We start from the raw sequence: 19,348 nt of genomic DNA, 5'->3' as shown, positions 1-19,348 counted from the left end.
CACATCTGGGTCAAGAAAGTGAAGAAGGGAGATATGTCACTGCTTCATCTTGAAAGATGGTAGGCATCCTGAGAGGGCAGGGGGAGCTTGAAATCTAGGTAATCCCCTCATACTAAAAAAATCCAAAAATTTAAAACAAATTAATCTCTATACAGAAAAGACAGAGATTCAAATCTGAATATTAAATCATTTAATTCTCAAACCACTCAACATGCATAATGTTCTTTTACACAGTGTTAAAATAAAGAGGAAAATGTATTTTTATACAAACAGAATTTCAAGTATACATTAATAGACTTTTCAAATTACTAACCAAGTTGCTAAGATTTCATTCACATTGTTCTTAAAGCTGTTCAACGAGAAAGCTTTTGCTAAACTGCTTTAAATATGTTTATATAAACCCATATATTTTCACTTTCTCTGAATCTCCCTCCCCCAACCCCAGTCTCTGCCCACCCTCCTGCCCTCCCCCCTCCCCCGACACAACAGGGCTCCTGGGGCTCTAGGAGGCATGCAACCCCACCAAGAACTATTGGCTTGTCATCAGGGGAAGGACAGAATCTACAGGAGGAGAGACTGAGAACGCCTGTCAAATTAAGGGAGAGAACAAATCTGATACTTAGAAACGACACAAATCAGGATATTTGGTAGCCTGTGATTCACTTGCCTTTTATTAAAAAAAAAAGTCTCAGCCTCCCACGAAACCACCCACAAGTTTCTGATAATTTGGTAGCTGAGAAAATAATTTAACATTGGGTATTTTCCCCAGTGAAACTTCCAAAATCAAGGTAGGCATTTTGAACTTTTTCATTTGGTTGTTTCTTTTTCCCTTTGGCTGGGGGTGGGGGGCAGCTTAAAAATGGTTGATTTCTGTGTTTACATTACGGAATTTAGTTAATTTTACGAGGTCACCAAGAGTTCTCCCTTAACTCTCCTCCTGAAGTAATCTGGCTTCAGGGCAAGGAACAGCCACTCTCCTTAGGAATTAAAGTGCATTTTTTTCAGTAAAAGTGGGGTGGGGGGAGGTGTGGTTTACACTTAAGTGATAATGATTAAAAGAGGGTGGGGTGAGAGAAAATCCTATTCCTATATATAGGTATTTATAGTTAAGGTCATAATAAAAACAGATATTCTCTAAGGAAATAAGATGTACAAACCCAGTCCAGCACCCTCAGAGGTGCAAGAGTGCTAGCCTGGCTCACGGACTTTTCTGAGGCATCTTTATTAATGGAGTAATCGCTTCAGATGAAAGACACAAACCTCAAATGTTAGTTTTTTCAAAGGGAAAAAACAGACCGGTAGGTTCTTCTAGTTAAAAACTCTATCTCATTCCCTTTCAGGGATAACAACATTTTAGAAATTGATTGTCTGTTTTAATATGAATCCTTGATTAACAAGTGAAAAAATGTTAGATAAGTTTGTTGCTTAGAAATATTATGGTAGCCTTTAGAAACTCAGGATGAGGAGGCATAGTTGGTCCTTGCTATCAATAAATATCAGCTGAGGGGAAGTTAAAATTTTCCTGTAATCTCTTTATTTGATAGCTACCACCAGAATCTTACTTTCTGTTTTCCTATAAATGCTTTACTATTTCTTGGGGGACAAACCCAAGAATTTTCCAAAGAGAAGTAAATGCTACATTATTAGCTGTATGAAGAAGTGATGAGAAGGGGGAAATTGTCCTGGATTCTGGCCTCTGAGTCCAGTGTGATCTGCTTTTCACAGTGACCAGTGGGAAGGCACAGTGCCAGGGACAGGTAGATGGGAGACAGCTGTCACCCACCATATAAGCACCATTGAGAACAGGTGGACAGATTTCTTTCCGACTATATCCATCTGAAGGAAACCATATTTCGGCTACATTGACTTTTCTACCTTAGAACCCTCTGTCTTGTCTTTTCTTCTCAGAGACAGAGCATAAGTGGGTCCCACCTGAAATTATGAGAAGCCAGGATATCTAAGGGAAATCTAAGTGGCTTTGCGGGATCTTATTAGTTCTCTGACCAGGGATTGAACCCAGGCCTTTGGCAGTGGAAGCGCCAAGGACCCACTAACCACTGGACCGCCAGGGAATTCCCTAAGTGCTCTTTCAACCTACTTCTCCCTTTACTCACTTATGCTGACGTGCCAAAAATTGAGAGTTCTGATTTTAAGATTTCTTAAAGGAGAAGCCATTGATTCCTGACTGATCTGGCAGATCTATTTAAGTTCTGCCATTAGATCACAAAATAATTCAACAGGCTAAAACAGTGAACATAGACCATAGAGGATGAAAAGTTAACGGACTGAGACATTTCTTTTGCCTATAGTTTGGGAATGTTTTTCTTTTGTTGTGAATAGGGGGATGGGACAGGGTGGTGAAACTGCAGTCAGACCAGCTTTTGTTTAGCTCTTTCATAAAGGATTTCTTAAAGGTTTAAGAGGAATCAGCAAGCCAGTCAGTAGGACAGAAGAACTTGGCAGAGCTTCACAGTCCTGATAAAGAATTCCTGATAGGGAATTTCTTTCATTACTGGTGTAAAATATAGTACAAGTTTCTCTCTGTATATTTTTACCATTACTTCCCCCTTCTCCTCCTCTACTCTCCTTCCCTAAATCTTAAAATCCAGTGCGGTGTGATCTGCATAAAGTTCAACAGTGTTTCACAGTACTCCACCATGTTCCTCAGTATGAAAACCCTAATGGGCTACTCTCCGGATGCAAACAAGTCTCAAAGGCTATTGCTTTTCTATTCCACACAATATAAGGAAGCCTTCACAAATCTTCTAAGGCATAGGAGGCGGTTTTCTCTGACATTGCAGCATATACATGCTAAGCAAACAGCCAGGCCTTAATGTTATTTTAATGAAATTTCATAGCCTGATGCTAATTCAGTCCTCTGCACTAGCAATTTTTCCTTCCACCCACTTTTTCTTCTCAAACACACCACCTATTTGAAATTGAAATTATCAATTATTTGTAGGCAATATATGAATGAAAATTTCTACAGTGCCGGCAGTCTCTCAGATGAGAGACTGCTATATTTGAACTTGCTCTTAAACACAAATTTCTTTCATGAATTAGAAATCACTTGGTAGCTAATTAGTTTGAATGGTGATTCTCACTTTTTTAAGGATAATCAAACAGTTCTCCCCTCCCCATTATCACGTGTGAGGTTGCCATGGGCAGGTATCTTTATACCTGGGTGGGAGAATGAAAGATATGAAAACTCATTTGGGAATTACTGGGTTAAGTCTTTGATATCCTGGAACAAATATGCTGAAATGACTCACTTCACATTTCATGTAAAACTCAGAAATATTTACGCCTTAGCTAGTGCATTTAATTCACAAAGAAACACGGAAAAGTGAAAGTCGCTTTACATCGAAATCCCACTTAGAAGACAGGCTAAGAAACAATCAAATACATCACCATCACCCCAGAAAGGGCCCTCCTTTTTCTTAACAATGCCACCTGCTTACTTTACAAATAAAAATCACCCTAGGTGGCTTGGGCTTGGCTCTCTTAATAAGTTCAAGCGCTCCATTTCAGCTAGCAGAGTTAAAAAAAATCTCCACTTAAATCACATATGCAAGGGAAAGAGGATTCTAGGGAGCAGACTTTGAAAATCTGTTTTGCTGACTTATGCATACTTTGGTATAGAGAGGAAACTGGGTGGATGGCAACATCTCTCTACTGAATTACTCTGAGGACAAATAAATGATCCATTTTACCACTTGAGCCTTGGCCCACTCTAAGTTTTAAACTCAGAGCCATGCCTGGGATACCAATAAAGGTATCTTATGACAAAAGAGAACCAGGTAGAGGTTATCCTGCCAAAGACCATTCAGGACTACCTAGAAAATGATTCTCAACCTTGGCTGCCCATTAAAATCATCTGAGGAGCTTTTAAAGCCCAGGTTGCACAGCAGGCCACTTAAACGTGAAGGTCTAGAGGAGGCCCCAGGCATCAGTACTTTTTTAAATGCCCCAGGTGATTCTAATGTGCAGCCAAGATGGAGAACTACTTGCCTAGGTCAACTGGCTCTGTAACAGAAAGCACTAAGGTCACTGTTCACCTAAGCCAGATAGAAGAAAGATAAGACTCTATGCTTCCTCCCAGATTAACAGATTTAACATGCCTCAAACAAATTACCTAGGCATTTCTCACTTTTTTGTTTGTTTTGTATTTCAATAAATCACTGTGGCTGTAAAACAGGCTGCACTGCTGACAGTATATTATTGACTTAGTAAGACTGCACCTTAAGTATGTGTTTGTAGCAAAACAGCTCGGCACAGGCCTAGGCCAAAACTCTGCGCACAAACAAAAGATAAGCCAGCAGGAGTTAATTCCTGAGTCTAGGATATTAGGAGCATGGCTTATAGGTTGACAATGATTCTATAGTTAGAAAAAAAATAGCTGTGGTGAATAGATTCACATGATTTTACTGCCTATCTCCCTATAGCATTCATACTGTATTTAGGCGAACGTTACTATATCAGTTGTCACCAATGAGTACTGCTTGTCTCATTTGGAATTTCACACTGTATTGTCACTTGCCCTACCCAGTCACCAGGAAAGTAAATACTTATCAGCTAGTACCTAAAACACAGATGCCAACCTCTAAAAATCTGAAAATGGATCACTCTCTCATTTTCACTCCTAATCAGAGAATCCCTGTGTGGAATTACAACCAGCCAGTGCATTAGAAATGAAAAGGTGGAAAGCATTCTGGGATATTTCTGAAAAGGCCAGTAGTCCTTCCTCAGCTGTAACAAATGTTCACACGGTAGGTATCCTGACTTGGCTCAGTGTACTTGTGCCCCAAACAGCAAATCAGTTGAGTGCTACAACTGCATTTAAAGATTAGGTGGCCTGCCTAGTGGCATTTTACTTCCAAAACTGAATTTCCTGACACCCACAACAGGCCATCCTGACTATTTTAACAGTATTGGCATTAAAACCAGAAAAATCTCTCTTCGGAGTGTCTAAAAGCAAAACAGGTCATCCAAAAAACTGCATGCAAAACTGCAAGTTAAGATATTGGCAGAAGGCTCATTATCAGGAAAATATGGTTGATATTCCAGTCCCCCAAAATGGACTGCAAATGGCAATTAAAAAAAAAAAAAACCCTCAGGATTCAAACAAAATTTTCACATCATTAAAAGGAGTTGAGTGCACCTTTAAAAACAACAGAAAGACTCCACTTCCACGGGCTACTCTTGCCAAATAGAAGCCAGTGGATAAAAGCACTAAACCCAAGTGTTCTGTTTGATTTGGGCAATGAAACCAAACATTGACATCTGAACATGACAAGAAGTGAGATACTGCAGTCTCTATATTTTGGGTCTGGCTTTCCTTTGCTTGCTACAGAAAGCTACACTCTATCTTCAGCCAAGTGCTCAGAGGTAGAGGAGCTGAAGTGAGTACAAGAGAATGGGGTGGATGGTGGCTGAGGAATCCAGCCTCCTGCCTAAGGGGCTACAGGGCAATCTTGGAATATTCTCAGTCTTTAATGGGAGGTAGAATTTTCTACACTGACTTATCTGCCTTCATCAGACACCTTTTTCTCACATACATACATAAAATCACATACACATAGCTGGCAACTCACAATGATATTGCAACTTGCAGCAACTGTACACCTAGCCCAACAGACACTTTCAATCTAAATTTTATATTATCCTCAGCTTTTCTCAGGTAGATGCAAGCCAAATTTGTTCTTTTGAGATCCCTCCTTTTGCCAGGCTTCTAAACATACATTTCACTTTAACGCCTACATCTTATGTCGCTGAAGAACAGCTGCACTAAGTGGGTGCAAAGTGTTATAACATCTTTATAAATAGAAAGTGCAAGAAACAATTTTCTTAGCCAAAATACAAACAAAGCAACTAAAAGCTCTCATAGCCTACTATGCCAAGAATTTGATTTTTATAATCAATGATACAGCTAACAAAATGCTTCTAAAGCTACCAAGGTCATAGTGGATGAGTAAATATATTTATAAACATACATTTATGAAAAAAAGGTATTAAGAAAATAGCCAAACTTCCCACAAAAGTTATTTGCATGAACTATCTTTAGTATACCACTCTGTGTTCAATGCACATGCATATACAATTGAATTATATTAGTGTTATTTTTATTGGCCCACTTTTCCAAAAAGAAAACAGGCTCATTTTTTAAAACTTCAAGTTACATGATTTAAAATCATTTTTGTAAAAATATCAAATACCATATAAATTCTAAATATCTTTGCTATCTGGCTGATAGCCATTCTAGAGGTGGATTCCAGCCACATGTAGTGACTCCTGATTTAGCATCTTGGCTTCCAGAGGAAACACATTTTAAGCTTTGTTCCCTGTGTTGTAATTCTGTTTTTGCAGTGGTTCTTTAAGAACCACTGTAGTTAGGATTCTATTTATAGGAAACTCAGTAGATCACCTTCAAAAATGTCAAAACATCTGCCACAAGATATGCTAAAAGCAGAAATCTAAACCTTAAGGAATTTCTCAGGATGTGGTTATTAAATGGTTTAGACTTGTGATGCTGAAAAGAAAGAATAAGTATTTTGTCAGTCTGCAGGTTCCCTTCTGACTTTGTTCTCTTTTTCAATTTGAGACCACAGTACAGTTGACCCTTGACCGACATGGGTTTGAACTGCATGGATCCATTTATAGCCAGGTTTTTTTCAATAGTAAATACTACAGTACTACACCATCAGTGGTTGGTTGAATCCCTGGATGCAGAGGAACCACAGAAACGGAGGCCAACTATAAGTTATAGGGGGATTTTCCACTTGCAGAGGTCGGCACCCTAACTCCCACATTGTTCAAGAAACAACTATACTTAGTTTTCGTGCAACCACCAGATGATTTCAAATTTAAGAGTCACAGAGAATCTAGAGGAGGGCCCAAAGAGCTGTAAGAAACCGAATGAGTGGCATCTTCTTAGATTATCAAATATTTTTCAAGTGTCCAGTATTTTCACTATAAGCATCTTTGCTGCAAACATTTTCACAGCATAACTAATTGGTCATAAGACAGTTTTTGCCCCAAAAGATAAAATAACTGGATGAGTTTTTGGTTTGATAGTTTGGTTTCGACTGGCATTTCTCCCAGTTAGCAACATTACTGATGCCTTTATTGAGCTGACAGATAATGATGATTTGCCCCAAGAGCTGGTTTCTTATTTTGAAACACTACATTGGAGGATAAAGAGGCCAAAAGCCTCAAAGGTGCAGAGTTGAATCCACATTTCCCACAGAACTTTGGAAAGTCTATGAATGGACATATGACAAAATGCCAAGAACAAACAACAGTGCAGAGGCTTTCACGATGCGATACAAAGCTTGGCTACAAACATGCATCCTGGTATTTGGAAACTGATACCTCTCTTAATGAAGGAAGAAATTTAAGCAAAAAGAAAAAGAACAATGCTGAATGAGGAGATGAATCAACAAGCAAAAAAAAAAAAAAAAAAGTATAAAATACTAAGAATGAAAGACCTGGAAGACAAGTGCTTAGGTACAACACACAAAATCAGTTATTTGTGCAGGATTGCCATGAATCTACACACATTTTAGAGGTATTCAAATATTTTGTATTTTGCAATAAAGTTTTTTTTTAATTTTGTTATTCATTTTTCATGCTGCATTATGTCCTTTTTAATGTCCCTCTTTTATTTTTTATTTTTATTTTTTATCTTTTATGGCAAAATTGCCTTACAGCGAATTAGTTATAAGGTGAAAATGCTTGCAGCAAAGTTGACTATGGCAAAGATGGTTCTAGCAAAAGTACCTAGAACCAATTTTTCATTCCCTGGGAGTATATTTTCAAAGCCTTCTCTGTCACAAAAAGCAGACTTTGAGGTACAGCAGAGTGGAAATATGGATAAAAAAGAAAATGTTAAGGCTATTTTATTTTTATTCATCAAAATTTGCCCCAATCATTATATGATAAAATCTAATTAATCCTGATGCCTAAATGAATCAAACATTCCAACCCTGGTTATTCAACTACAAATGCCGAAGTCTTTCTTTTCTCTTCCCAGAATTTTCTAGAGTCCTAAATTAAGTCTTCAGCCCTGAGTACCCCTTTTATATCCTGTATTTGTAATTCCTGAGGCCTGACCGGGAAACAGAGATCTCTTCACTATATGATAATTGGGGATGACCAGCAAGAAGCCCTCACAACTAATTCTCTAGGAAACCACTATACATGGAATGGATAGATAATACCAAACCTTTCTTCTCTTAGAAAGTGTATTCATTTGGGGATGATCATTTTTAGAGCAGAATCCATTCTCTGCCATTATTTCTTCTGAAGGAAATAAAAGTCCATTTATAAGCCAGCAGGAATTTAAGTAAAGCATCCTAAATTTGACAAGTCTAACCAAAAATTGTACAAATTCAATGATTTGTTATTCTATATAACAGAAGCTGATAGCAACTGATAATTTTAAAAGATTCACAACTATAAAACTGGGCAACGGATTTTCCCATATGGAAGGTAATATAAATGGAATGAACCTATTCTCCTAGCACAAATTTGTGCCAGAGGTGGTATGGTGGCAGTAAAGATGTGTAGGATATGTAGGCAAAACTTGCAATCATCTCAAGAATATAATCCATCTAGCCACTCAATAGAAACTCCTGTTGAAACAGATATAGCAGCCATATAAACTTTCCATACCACAGGAGTTCTTGCCTATTTGTAAATTAAATACAGCTGACATCTCTAATAAACCTAGGTCTGTAACAGCAAGCTTTTTATTCCCTCTAGAGTATTTCTGGTTTAGCATAGACAGTTACTGTGGCTTCACAGGAAAAAAAAAACAAAAAACGGCAAATGCTCATAATTTGGAACTTGGAACAAAAGAAAAAATGGAAATTTTGCTATAACATAAATGAAACTCAGGGGGTGGGAAGCTAAAGAAATCTGTTCCAGGTATTTGTCTCATTCTCCTTCTAGCTCCTTTACTGACCCATGGTAGATATAAGAAATGGTTTCTATGGCACAAACAACTGACCTAAATGAACACACAAGAGTTAAGACAAATCAAAAAAACCTAATGCTACCTATAACAGATTAAAGTTGGCCCCAAATCCTTGACACATCTTCCATCAAGTGGTAAGGTATTTCCTCTCCCCTTGAATCTGGGCTGACCAGTGACTTCTTTGACCAATAGTGTATGGTGATGACTCTATGATAGCTCTGGGCCTGGCCTTGAAGAGGACTGGCATCCTCTGCCCAGCCTCTTGGAGGCCTGAGCTGCCATTTCATAACTCTGACTACTATGATGGAGAGATCAGATGGAGAGTCCCTGAGACTCCAGAGAGGGAGAGGAGGCCTGCTGGGCCTATTCTTCTAGCCCTCCCTACCAAGGTGTCAGGAATGTGAGATCATCTTGGACACTCCTGACCGGTCCAACCACCTGCTGAATACTACCAGGTGACCTGAGCTGTCACCACAGGGAGCAAGAAATTGCCTAGACAAGCCTTTCCTGAATTTCTGATTCACAACATCATGCGATATATAAAGTAGTTGCTGTTTTAAGTCACTAAGGTTTAGGATAGTTCATTACACAGCAATAGATAACTGGAATGCTATCTATCTTTTAATTTTTGCCTTGGTAGTAACTCAATCACTCATTCACAATTAGAACTACCAAATGGGTAACTCCTCTAAATTGGTGGGCAATATCCCCAGAAAAAATTCATCATTCAACATCTGCTCAGAGGTCAACTGCTTTATCTCATGAAGAAATCTTCCAATCACTTATTCCTGAATTAAAAGTTCACTAAAAGCAGTGCTGTTACTGGCTATTGTATATTCTAGTTCACTCCAACTTTATAAGTAAACAGAGTTAACACGATGTACTGGAGATAGCCTGGGCTTTGGAATCAGATAGGTAAATATTGGCTCTGCAGTTTATCCATTGTGTAATCTTGGGCTCAACAGTTTCCTCATCTATAAAATGTAGTATAATTACACCTATTAAAGGCAACATACTCTACTAAGAATGTCAAGTGTAGTGAAAGACTGCCTAGGTCAACCTCTCTGTGTCTCCATTTCTTTCTCTCTAAAGTGAGGATAATAACAGTATCTACCCTAATGGGATTGTCATAAGGATTAGATGAGTTAACGGTGAGGCACATAGAACTGTGCCTAACTCATAGTAAACACTTAAAGTCCGCTATTCTTAGTTACTACCATTACTACCTCATAGGATTATCTTGAGAATTTACTGCAATTGTGTCCCTAAAGCACTTAGTATGGTTAATTCTGTCCCCTTCTTTTTGATCTTTTATCTCTGTAGTGAAAAGTGCAGGCTTTTAAAAGTATACACCAGCCTCTAACCAAGTGGGTTTAGGACTCTCAAGTATAGGAAGCCACATCTAAACTATGTCTAAGATCAATTTTGTTATACAAATTCCAAGCAGATTATCTGGTACCAAAAATTACTTAATGGAACAAAAATTTACTTAATGGAACAGATTCTCCTGTATGCTACCTACCATTTAAGATAAGTGATTTCATAGAACAGGGAACATTTTCCTATGAGATACATAGTTTGACTTCCCGCATTATGGATTGAGATTCTAAAATTCACAGTATATTAAATTGTGTTGTTGGTCATATGAGATACTGAACAAATCTCTCTCTTAACTGGGTGGTGAATTCTAGCTTCCTTAACAGGACTTACTGAGTAGACATGAAAAAAGCAAGCATTAGAAAAGTGTTTTCTTGTTTTTTTTTCCCTAAACTGCTCTGCCTTTGTAACTAAGCTTTGTTTTTAAAACTTCCACTGTTTGAGCTAATGGACCTTTCTTAATTATGTTACTATGGGAGGTATTTATTATACAGATAATGGAGAAGATGTAAGATATTTATTTATCTTATATATGCACACTCTGTGAATATACTGTATATTTCAGGTAATATTTGCCTTCTAAGTTATTGCTGTTCCTTACAATTGAGGGAAAAGATAGTCTGCCTACACAACAAAACTGGCTAGTCTGTACAGATATCTTGCAGGTTTTGATATCACTGTTCCTATCAACAATTACATCCTTTGGAATGTAATTAAGTCGGGTTTGAAAGTACTCAAAATATCCAACTTTGGCTTGTCCTGAGCAAGAAAACATACTTAATGCAAAGTAAAAAGACTGGCCCTGGGAAAAGCACCACTTAAGAATAAGAGTGAAAACAGACACTAAAAAGCAAAGGAGGCAAAGCAACATAAGACTGATTGATAATTATCAAAGAAGTCATAATGCTTGGCAAACGCCATTGTTTTCAACAGATTCGTATTTAAATGACATCTATTACCAAGACCTCAAATGGTGGTGGATGCAGATGATTCACTGGGCTACCTAAATACGATTTCTTTCACAAGTCCTCTACCCCAGATTCATCAGAATCCCAAATTAACCAGAAAAGCAGCACTCCAAAATCTCAAGAACTCACTATTACTATAAGTGCTCTAAGACAAGGCAGATGTCACCTAAGCAAATATTCTGGAACCTTCTAGATGAAGATTATCTATTACTTGGAGGGTGTAACATATAAAACCTACTAATATCCAACTTAGAAAAAAGGCAACTTTAAGAATAAAATGCCTACTGAAGAGGTGCCATATATGCAGCTAGGTCACTCATCCAAACTTCGTATGTCTTGGTAGAGCTCACAACAAAGTAAGAATCAAATCCACTGTATTGTATCAGCATGGCCTAGAACACTTTGCCCAGATAAATTTACCTCAGAAGTCCATGTATTGTTTCCAAATGGGGAGCAATTATATTCTCCTCTTGCAAGGAATTCTGTTTATTATCATCCTAACATTTTCCATTTTTTCCACATCTGGAATAAATAAGCTATTTGAACAGTAAGAATGAACATTCACAAATCAAATACATAATGGCCCATTACAGATTTAGAAGCATTACAAACTATAACAGAAATTGGAAGGTAGGTCTAAAAAGAACTTTAAATCTTCAGATGTTTCATTATGTTTTAAAACACTGACTTAAAAAAAAAAAGGAAGATTTTGGCTTTTTACTATTCCACATGGAACAGAGTGAGTTTACTTGAGGAAATGAAGATTTATAGTAAAGGAAATGGGTAGAGGTTTCTAATCTAGAGAAACAGTACTTTGGATAAGAATCAAACCACTTATTCATAACAGAAATTAAATTTTAATACTAGTGGGAATAACTTCATTCTTGCCATCATCATCATTATGTTAACTTAGAGAAATGGCAAAACACTTATAAAAACATTACTTTTCTTACAGCACTTTAGGTAAACATGGTATTCATTTAACCCTACATTATTATGCATGGGAATTATTTTAAAAAATTACTTTCTTAAATCTGTAATTACCATCCTAAACTTTAATGCAGCTTTAAGGCAAGGACAAATCATAAGGCCTACTCTAAATGCTTTAAAGCAATGGGATTCAAGAAGGAGCACAAATGAGACAAGGATCTAGAAAAAGATGGCAACCTCTTTCAAGAAACTGATGCATATACGGCAGTATGAATTTAAAACCTCAACCAAACTATTATTATAAAGGCAAAATGGCAAGAGTGACAAATTGAGAGGCAGTGGTGTAATTGTTTCAAATCTAATTCTGGACTTGGCAAACTTTTGTTTTCAAGCTTTGCAGGCCATGTGGTCTCTGTCAAAGTACTCGACTTTGCCACTATTGCAGAAAGTAGCCATTAACAATACCAAAACGAACTGGTGTGGATTTATTCCACTATCACTTTCTTTACAGTACAGGTGACCTCAGGATTTGGCCTGGGGGCTATGGTTTGCTGAACCTTGATCTAATTACTAAATCCTAGAGATATACTTTGCTAAGGGGCATCCTCTCAAATTAAGGGATTTACCTGGTTTAATTGCTAGTTGTCCCTTCTCTAAATCTCAGCAACCAAAATACTGAATGAGTAAGTATACAGATAAGGAGAACATTTGAGGAAGAGAAAAAAAACCCACATCTGTTGCAGCTGAAAAAATAAAAACTTCTAAGATTCCAACTCCTTCCTGATTAAATGCCTTTCTACTATGACTTAGAAGACTTTTATCTTTGTTCAATTTAATTTCCTTTCCATTACCCATTGCTTTCATTTCTTTAAATTAGATCTTCCAGTCAAATAAAATATCATTTTTACCAGTTAAAACAAAATTAGTGTTAAGTAACAGCTAAAACTTTTCAAAAGTTATTTCTTGACTAAAGACTTTCAGCTATTAAGGATGATGTTCACTATTTCACTCTTCCATAAAACCACTTCCAACCAAGGCCTGATTGAACTATGAAGTTAGTAGGAAAATGGTTTATTTCTATTGTCATGCCATCTTTGGAAAACCCTGTTTCAATGATGTAGAGGGAACTGGAAACATTGAAAAAAAAAACCCAAAAAGTAACAACGAGAAAACTTCCCTTAACTACTATCTCCCTTCTTTTCCAATTTTTATCCTTCAGGAACGAATTTATTTTTACACATTCAAGATTAGATTTGACCCTCTAGTATAACGGATAGCTTGGGGGTAGTTTGCAACTCACATAAAGTAAAATTCAACTCAGTTCAGAGGTAAATATGGTTCTGAGTAAAGAGAGAACAAGTCATTAGAAAGAGCCTTCTGCCTAAGTATAGTATTACTGTTCATGCCAATGCCATATTTTAAACTGGTATCAGAGTTCTGAGAGAGAATAAAAGGTACCTCTTAGAATGAAAGCAGATTAATATATTGTCATCTCTCTTCTTTTGCTGAGAATATTGGGTAGCTCCTTTGCTATTAAGTGCTACTCAATAAATGAAAACAGTCCCAGTGTTTGCTATTTCATGGCATTAAAGTACTTAATGATGATTTAGCTCTCACTGCTAATGCTGTTCCCTTCACAAGGTGACACGTGCAAGTTAAAATTTGGTAATGAGTTTTCAGCATTAGCTAAAGTCCATTTAGTACATCCTTAAGAGAGGTATCCTCTGTGCACACACCTATATAGCTATTCATTAAGGTAGATAGAACACTACTAACTCCTATGACCCTACAGTGATGTTAGCTAAGAACTAGGACAATGTCACAGTGAACCTGGATAAGAATCTTGGATAGTTATTTAGAGTAATATCTCTTCTAACTAAAATGGGGAAACTGCTTTCAGAAACGTAAATTTGTTTAAAAGTTAGGCTGGCTTGAATTTTCATGAATTTCACGGCTCTGCCCTAGGCCAGTTAAGAGGAGAGAACCAGCAAACACGATTGTGCTGATGTGGTCCTAGATGACCGAGAAGCACTCTATTCACAGTACAGATACAGCAAAAACCTATTAGCAGTGAATAAAAAGGGAGGGGGAACCCATCAAACACTCATAGCATTTCCACATCTATCAGACAGTCCCTACTTCATTTAAAATGTTTGTTGCTAACCCTGGATGGAGTACTGACAAATGCTGCAAAGTTTCTCTTCACAGAAATTACTGCACCTCACTTTTACAATTTGGTAATAGTTTAAATAGCTCTATTTTCTCAAATAACATCTAAGAAACTAACAAAGCAATATAGAACTTTCCAGCATAATACTTCTGAAAAGTAGGATGGACTTAACAATTTTTGGTAGGCTTAAAAGCTCCATCTAAAGCAGCATATTCTGTACCTCTCACCTCCCTATTTAGTAATGGCAAAATCTGTCCACTGAAAGCATTGATTACCAGCTGAAATGTTTCCTTAAAGATTTCAGTCTAATTTCAACTCTACTTTTTCTATGCCACAGAGCATAGTTGGTCCCTAAGACGGCCCTAGGCGACAGTTTTCACCCTATCATGCTGTTGCCCATCTAAAGAGGAGAATGCCATAGTCTATGTCTTCTGAAGACAAAATACGGCTTCAAAATAATGTTTAAGGGTAGGCTCTAATCAAATGGTAGCATTATTGCATTCCTATTAAAAGATGCATTGTTTTTCCAGAAGAAAAAATAACCGTTCATTAGTGATATGGTGCAGCTGTATATGTATGTACAGGTCTCAGATTGCTTAAGAATTACCCTTTGCATTCTAACTTCCTATCATCAAAGCAACGCCATTCTTTCCTACCCACTTTTTCACATACCCAAGCAGTCTCAGGAAGGGAGCACACTACTAATGTTCTCACAAATGGCTCACCACCAGTTCAGGCATGATCAGCCCCTCTCCCAAATCTCTTTTACAATCATCTATGCCCCTGCACCAAAACAATTTCTTAAACCACTACATATTTAAATACTCTGTAAAAAATTAATGATCAATTAAGAGAAGCTACAGATTTTTCTCTTTTCTATTTGCACTGTAACTTGTAAGCATCTACTTGCCTGCATCCCTTAATAATCCTCCTTCATTCTCTGCACGCAAGACAGGGCATCTAAAGCTCTACATGTTCAGTAAATTCTTTCTGACTCTCAGTGCTGGATTAAGAATCTCAGAAATACCCAGAATTACCAAAAAGGTCCCTTGAAGTTTTAAAAATCTTAGGAATGATTAAGTAACCAAACCTGATCAAAATCAATCCCTTGATCAATTTATTGCAACATGATTGTGCATGATGTTTTCTGGTAAATGCCCTGTAGTGTATTATTAAAAAGCAAAGCTCTTGGAGTCACCAGCAATTTGCTGATGGTTGGTTTACGAATTACTAAGTTTGCAGACGCAAGACATGGATTTAGTGAGGTTCTTCTATTGGACTGAAAATATAAACTATCACATATGTAGAAGGAAATGGAACTGTAGTTGCAGTAAGAAGCATAATATTGAATTTCTACAACCACAATATTGCGAAAAAAGTGTGTTTAAAATGTCATATAAAAGTTATCAAATATGGAGACCTGTGGATTTAAAAATACAATCCAGGCTCATTTCACTGTAAAGTGACATTTTTGATGCATAATATTGCTGTTATGTGAAGCTAGGAGCCGAAGAGGCTGGATGAAACTTTGGTAGTCAGCCTTACGCGTTAACTCATCTGGACTAGAGCCATTTCCTAACACCTTAAGATATATAAGCACTATGGCTTACAAATACCAATCAGGAAGTTGCAGTACGGCTGCCTCTGTGCTGTTCGATAATTGCAGAGCAAAAACACTTCCTTCCCTGCTCCCCCCTTCCTCAACACAACACCCAGGCCCCAAATGCAGAACTACATATTGCAAACACTTTGCTGCTCATTTCACTTCCAGGTGCCTAAAGTGCTTCAGGTGATGCTGCCCATCAGAATACTGCTCCAAGATGGCTGCATACATGAAACAATCAGGCAAAGTATCAGACGCCTTGTCAGGGCAAAGATTAATCTAACCTTTCAAAACAAAAAGAACCACTGGGATTCTTTTTTTTTTTTTCCCCCTTCTTGAGATAAGAAACTGCATGTTCTGGCAGGGAAGGAAGAAGAGAAATTCCCCCTCATCATCACCATCATGATTACTTCCTTCTCTCTTGTGGCTGGCTGGTTCAGATGACCAAGGCTCCTGCTTCATTTTTCAGATCTGGGCAATTACAGCCACCAGGGTGATATGGACCAAAGTACAGTGTTCAAACATGACTGGTAGATAAATGATCACTTATCATTGTTTTGTTAAAAAAAATTTTTTTTTTATAAAGTTAACAAACCAAGGCTGTTGATCCCTGAATTAGAAAGTTGATTTGCTTGATTATTTTCCAAAGTGTGAGGTGGGAAGAAAGAGGGGAAGAGCCTCTAGTGCTTTTGTGTATGTTGCTGATACAACATCTTGCTAACATCTTCTGATCTGGTGTTGTGGCATTTTGTGAATCTAAGTACCAGCCCATGGCCGTGATGCTGGTTACTTACGGCCCAAAGGGGAAGAGAGTCTGCCCCACCTCCTCGCTGTTTCAATCTGGCCCAGTAGTGGACACAGAGCCCTGGGCAGTTTCCCCAGAAGCAACTGTCTCTTCTTGTGAAGGTGACTCTTCCTCGGCTTGTCCCCGAGATGTGACAGTTGTTTCAGGGGAGATGCTATGAGGCCCCTCCAGGGGTATACAGCCAGGGTGGTTTTTGCGAAAGTGCTGATTCAAGATGGCCTGGAAGGGGAAACTTTTGCCACAAACATGACAGTGAAAGGGCTTGTTGCCTGTGTGCTTGCGGATGTGATACTCCAGCTGATCTTTCCGGGTATATTTCTTGCCACACATGCGGCAGACGAATGGTGTAATCCCCATGTGCAGGCGCATGTGGCGGTCCAGGCTCCCCTTCTGGTTGAAAGATTTGGCGCAGTAGATACAGGTGAGACGGGGGTTATACCGGAACCACCGCTCAGATACTTCCTGCTCTCGGAGATACTCCACATAGCCACTTACTCCCATCATTGCTGACTCTTCTACCTGTACCAGGTGAGGACAATAAGAAAGAATATGTATTATTACGTATATAGAGTAAAAGACATCAAATCTATTTTTACCTCTGTTACTTAGCTATATGCTTATTTTTTGTAGCGATCCAAATAGGAAATTAATTACTATGAAAAAGTAAAGATGTTAAGATAGAAATTAAAAAAAAAAATCGAGGCCACTCTATTCCATTACCATAAAAGAACAGGACAGCTGAGTTACTTTCTTGCTGAAAAACTGCATGCTTATTAAACCCCTGCTGAATGTTTAATTTGTGGTGGTACGAGAATCTAAGCCCACTAATACCATCCATTTGGACTCTAATTTGCAATTATAGTCTAGACAATCAGGTAGGTACTTAGGCAATGTTGGCAACTTAGGCAACTTTCTGTGATGATGGAAATACTTGATAATCCACACCACCTAATACAGTTGCCACCAGGCACATGTGGCTATTAAGCATGTGTAATTTGCTAGTGTGACTGAGGAACTGAATTTTTCATTTTAATTGCTTTCAGTTAACTAAAATTTAAATTTAAATAGCCACATGTGACATGGCTAATGGCTACTATATCGGATAGTACAGAATACATTATGGCAAGCACATTATAAATCATATTTATGGCATTATCATTAATACTAAAATTTAACCCAACAGTAACTAGCTTTATAAAAATGTATATAATTTGTAGGTGACAGTATTCCTTTTTACCCCAAAATATTTTAGTACCACACCAACACATTTTCTTCATTCTAAAGACTAATAAAAGTTTAACTGACCTCAGAGAAAACTGGCAAAAGAGCTGGGAAAGGAAACTAGGCTGAGATATGAATTTACTAACTTGGTTATTCCCTCCTATAACCTCTTCACAATTTGATACTCAGTAAGTATTTACTGAGTGACTATTGTCCACCAAATACAATGACAGGTGCCACAGAGAAAGAAGTACAAGACTTGGTTTCTGGGACCTCCCTGCTGGTGCCGTGGATAAGACTCCGTGCTCCCAATGCAGGGGGCCCGGGTTCAATCCCTGGTCAGGGAACTAGATCCAACACACATGCTGCAACTAAGAGTTTGCATGCCACAACTAAGGAGCCAGACTGCTGCAACTAAGGAGCCGCCAAGCCACAGTTAAGGAGCTCTGGAGCCGAAACTAAGACCTGGCACAACCAAAATAAATAAATAAGTAAATAAGTTAAAAAAAAAAGTCACCAAAAAAAAAAAAAAAGACTTGGTTTCTGATTTTGCCCTCTGAACAAAAAGATGAAACTTCTGAACAAAAAGCAGACAAAATCAAAGTAGGAGAAATACATATTCCTAATGATGTTGCTAATTCACTTTTCAAACTGTTTATAGTAAAGGTAAGTGTCCTTAAAATACACTGCACAGAAGTATTATCATCTAATTTTACATACCTATTATTTGTAGTGGTTTGATTTAAACAGATTATTAAAAGTAAAGAGAGGGCTTCCCTGGTGGCACAGTGGTTAAGAATCCGCCTGCCAATGCAGGGGACACAGGTTCGAGCCTTGGTCCGGGAAGATCCCACATGCCACAGAGCAACTAAGCCTGTGCGCAACTACTGTGCTCTACTACTGTGCTCTAGAGCCCGCGAGCCACAACTACTGAGCCTGCGCTATAGAGCCCACACACCGCAACTATTGAAGCCTGCGCGCCTAGAGCCCGTGCTCACAACAAGAGAAGCCACCGCAATGAGAAGCCCGCGCACCGCAACGAAGAGTAGCCCCCACTTGACGCAATTAAAGAAAGCCCGCGTGCAGCAACGAAGACCCAATGCAGCCAAAAATAAATAAAGAGAATAATCTGTGAGTTATATTCCTCCAATTTCTCTTAGTTTATAAAGTATCTCCCCACTAAGTTAAATTTCTTGCATTGAAATAAAATTCCTCAAGACATAAAAAAAGCAATTATTATAAAAGTAGCATTAAAACTCTGCTATTGTTACTTAGATTACTAACCCTTTACATCATT

General features: G+C 38.0%; 1 protein-coding gene across 4 annotated transcripts in view; it reads right to left on the bottom strand.

Moving 5' to 3' along the window:
- Positions 1-175: 175 nt before the first annotated feature.
- Positions 176-19,348, bottom strand: part of ZBTB37 (zinc finger and BTB domain containing 37) — a 28,777-nt gene continuing 9,604 nt past the window's right edge. For all 4 annotated transcript variants that reach the window (XM_067728685.1, XM_067728686.1, XM_067728683.1 and 1 more), the window contains exon 4: positions 176-17,349. In XM_067728685.1, coding sequence (XP_067584786.1) covers positions 16,861-17,349 — 489 coding nt within the window. In that variant the 3' untranslated portion in view covers positions 176-16,860. The remainder of the gene's footprint in view (positions 17,350-19,348) is intronic.

This window comes from Pseudorca crassidens, chromosome 2, assembly GCF_039906515.1.
Source record: "Pseudorca crassidens isolate mPseCra1 chromosome 2, mPseCra1.hap1, whole genome shotgun sequence".
NCBI lineage: Eukaryota > Metazoa > Chordata > Mammalia > Artiodactyla > Delphinidae > Pseudorca > Pseudorca crassidens.
This window is presented reverse-complemented; position numbering and strand designations above follow the sequence as displayed.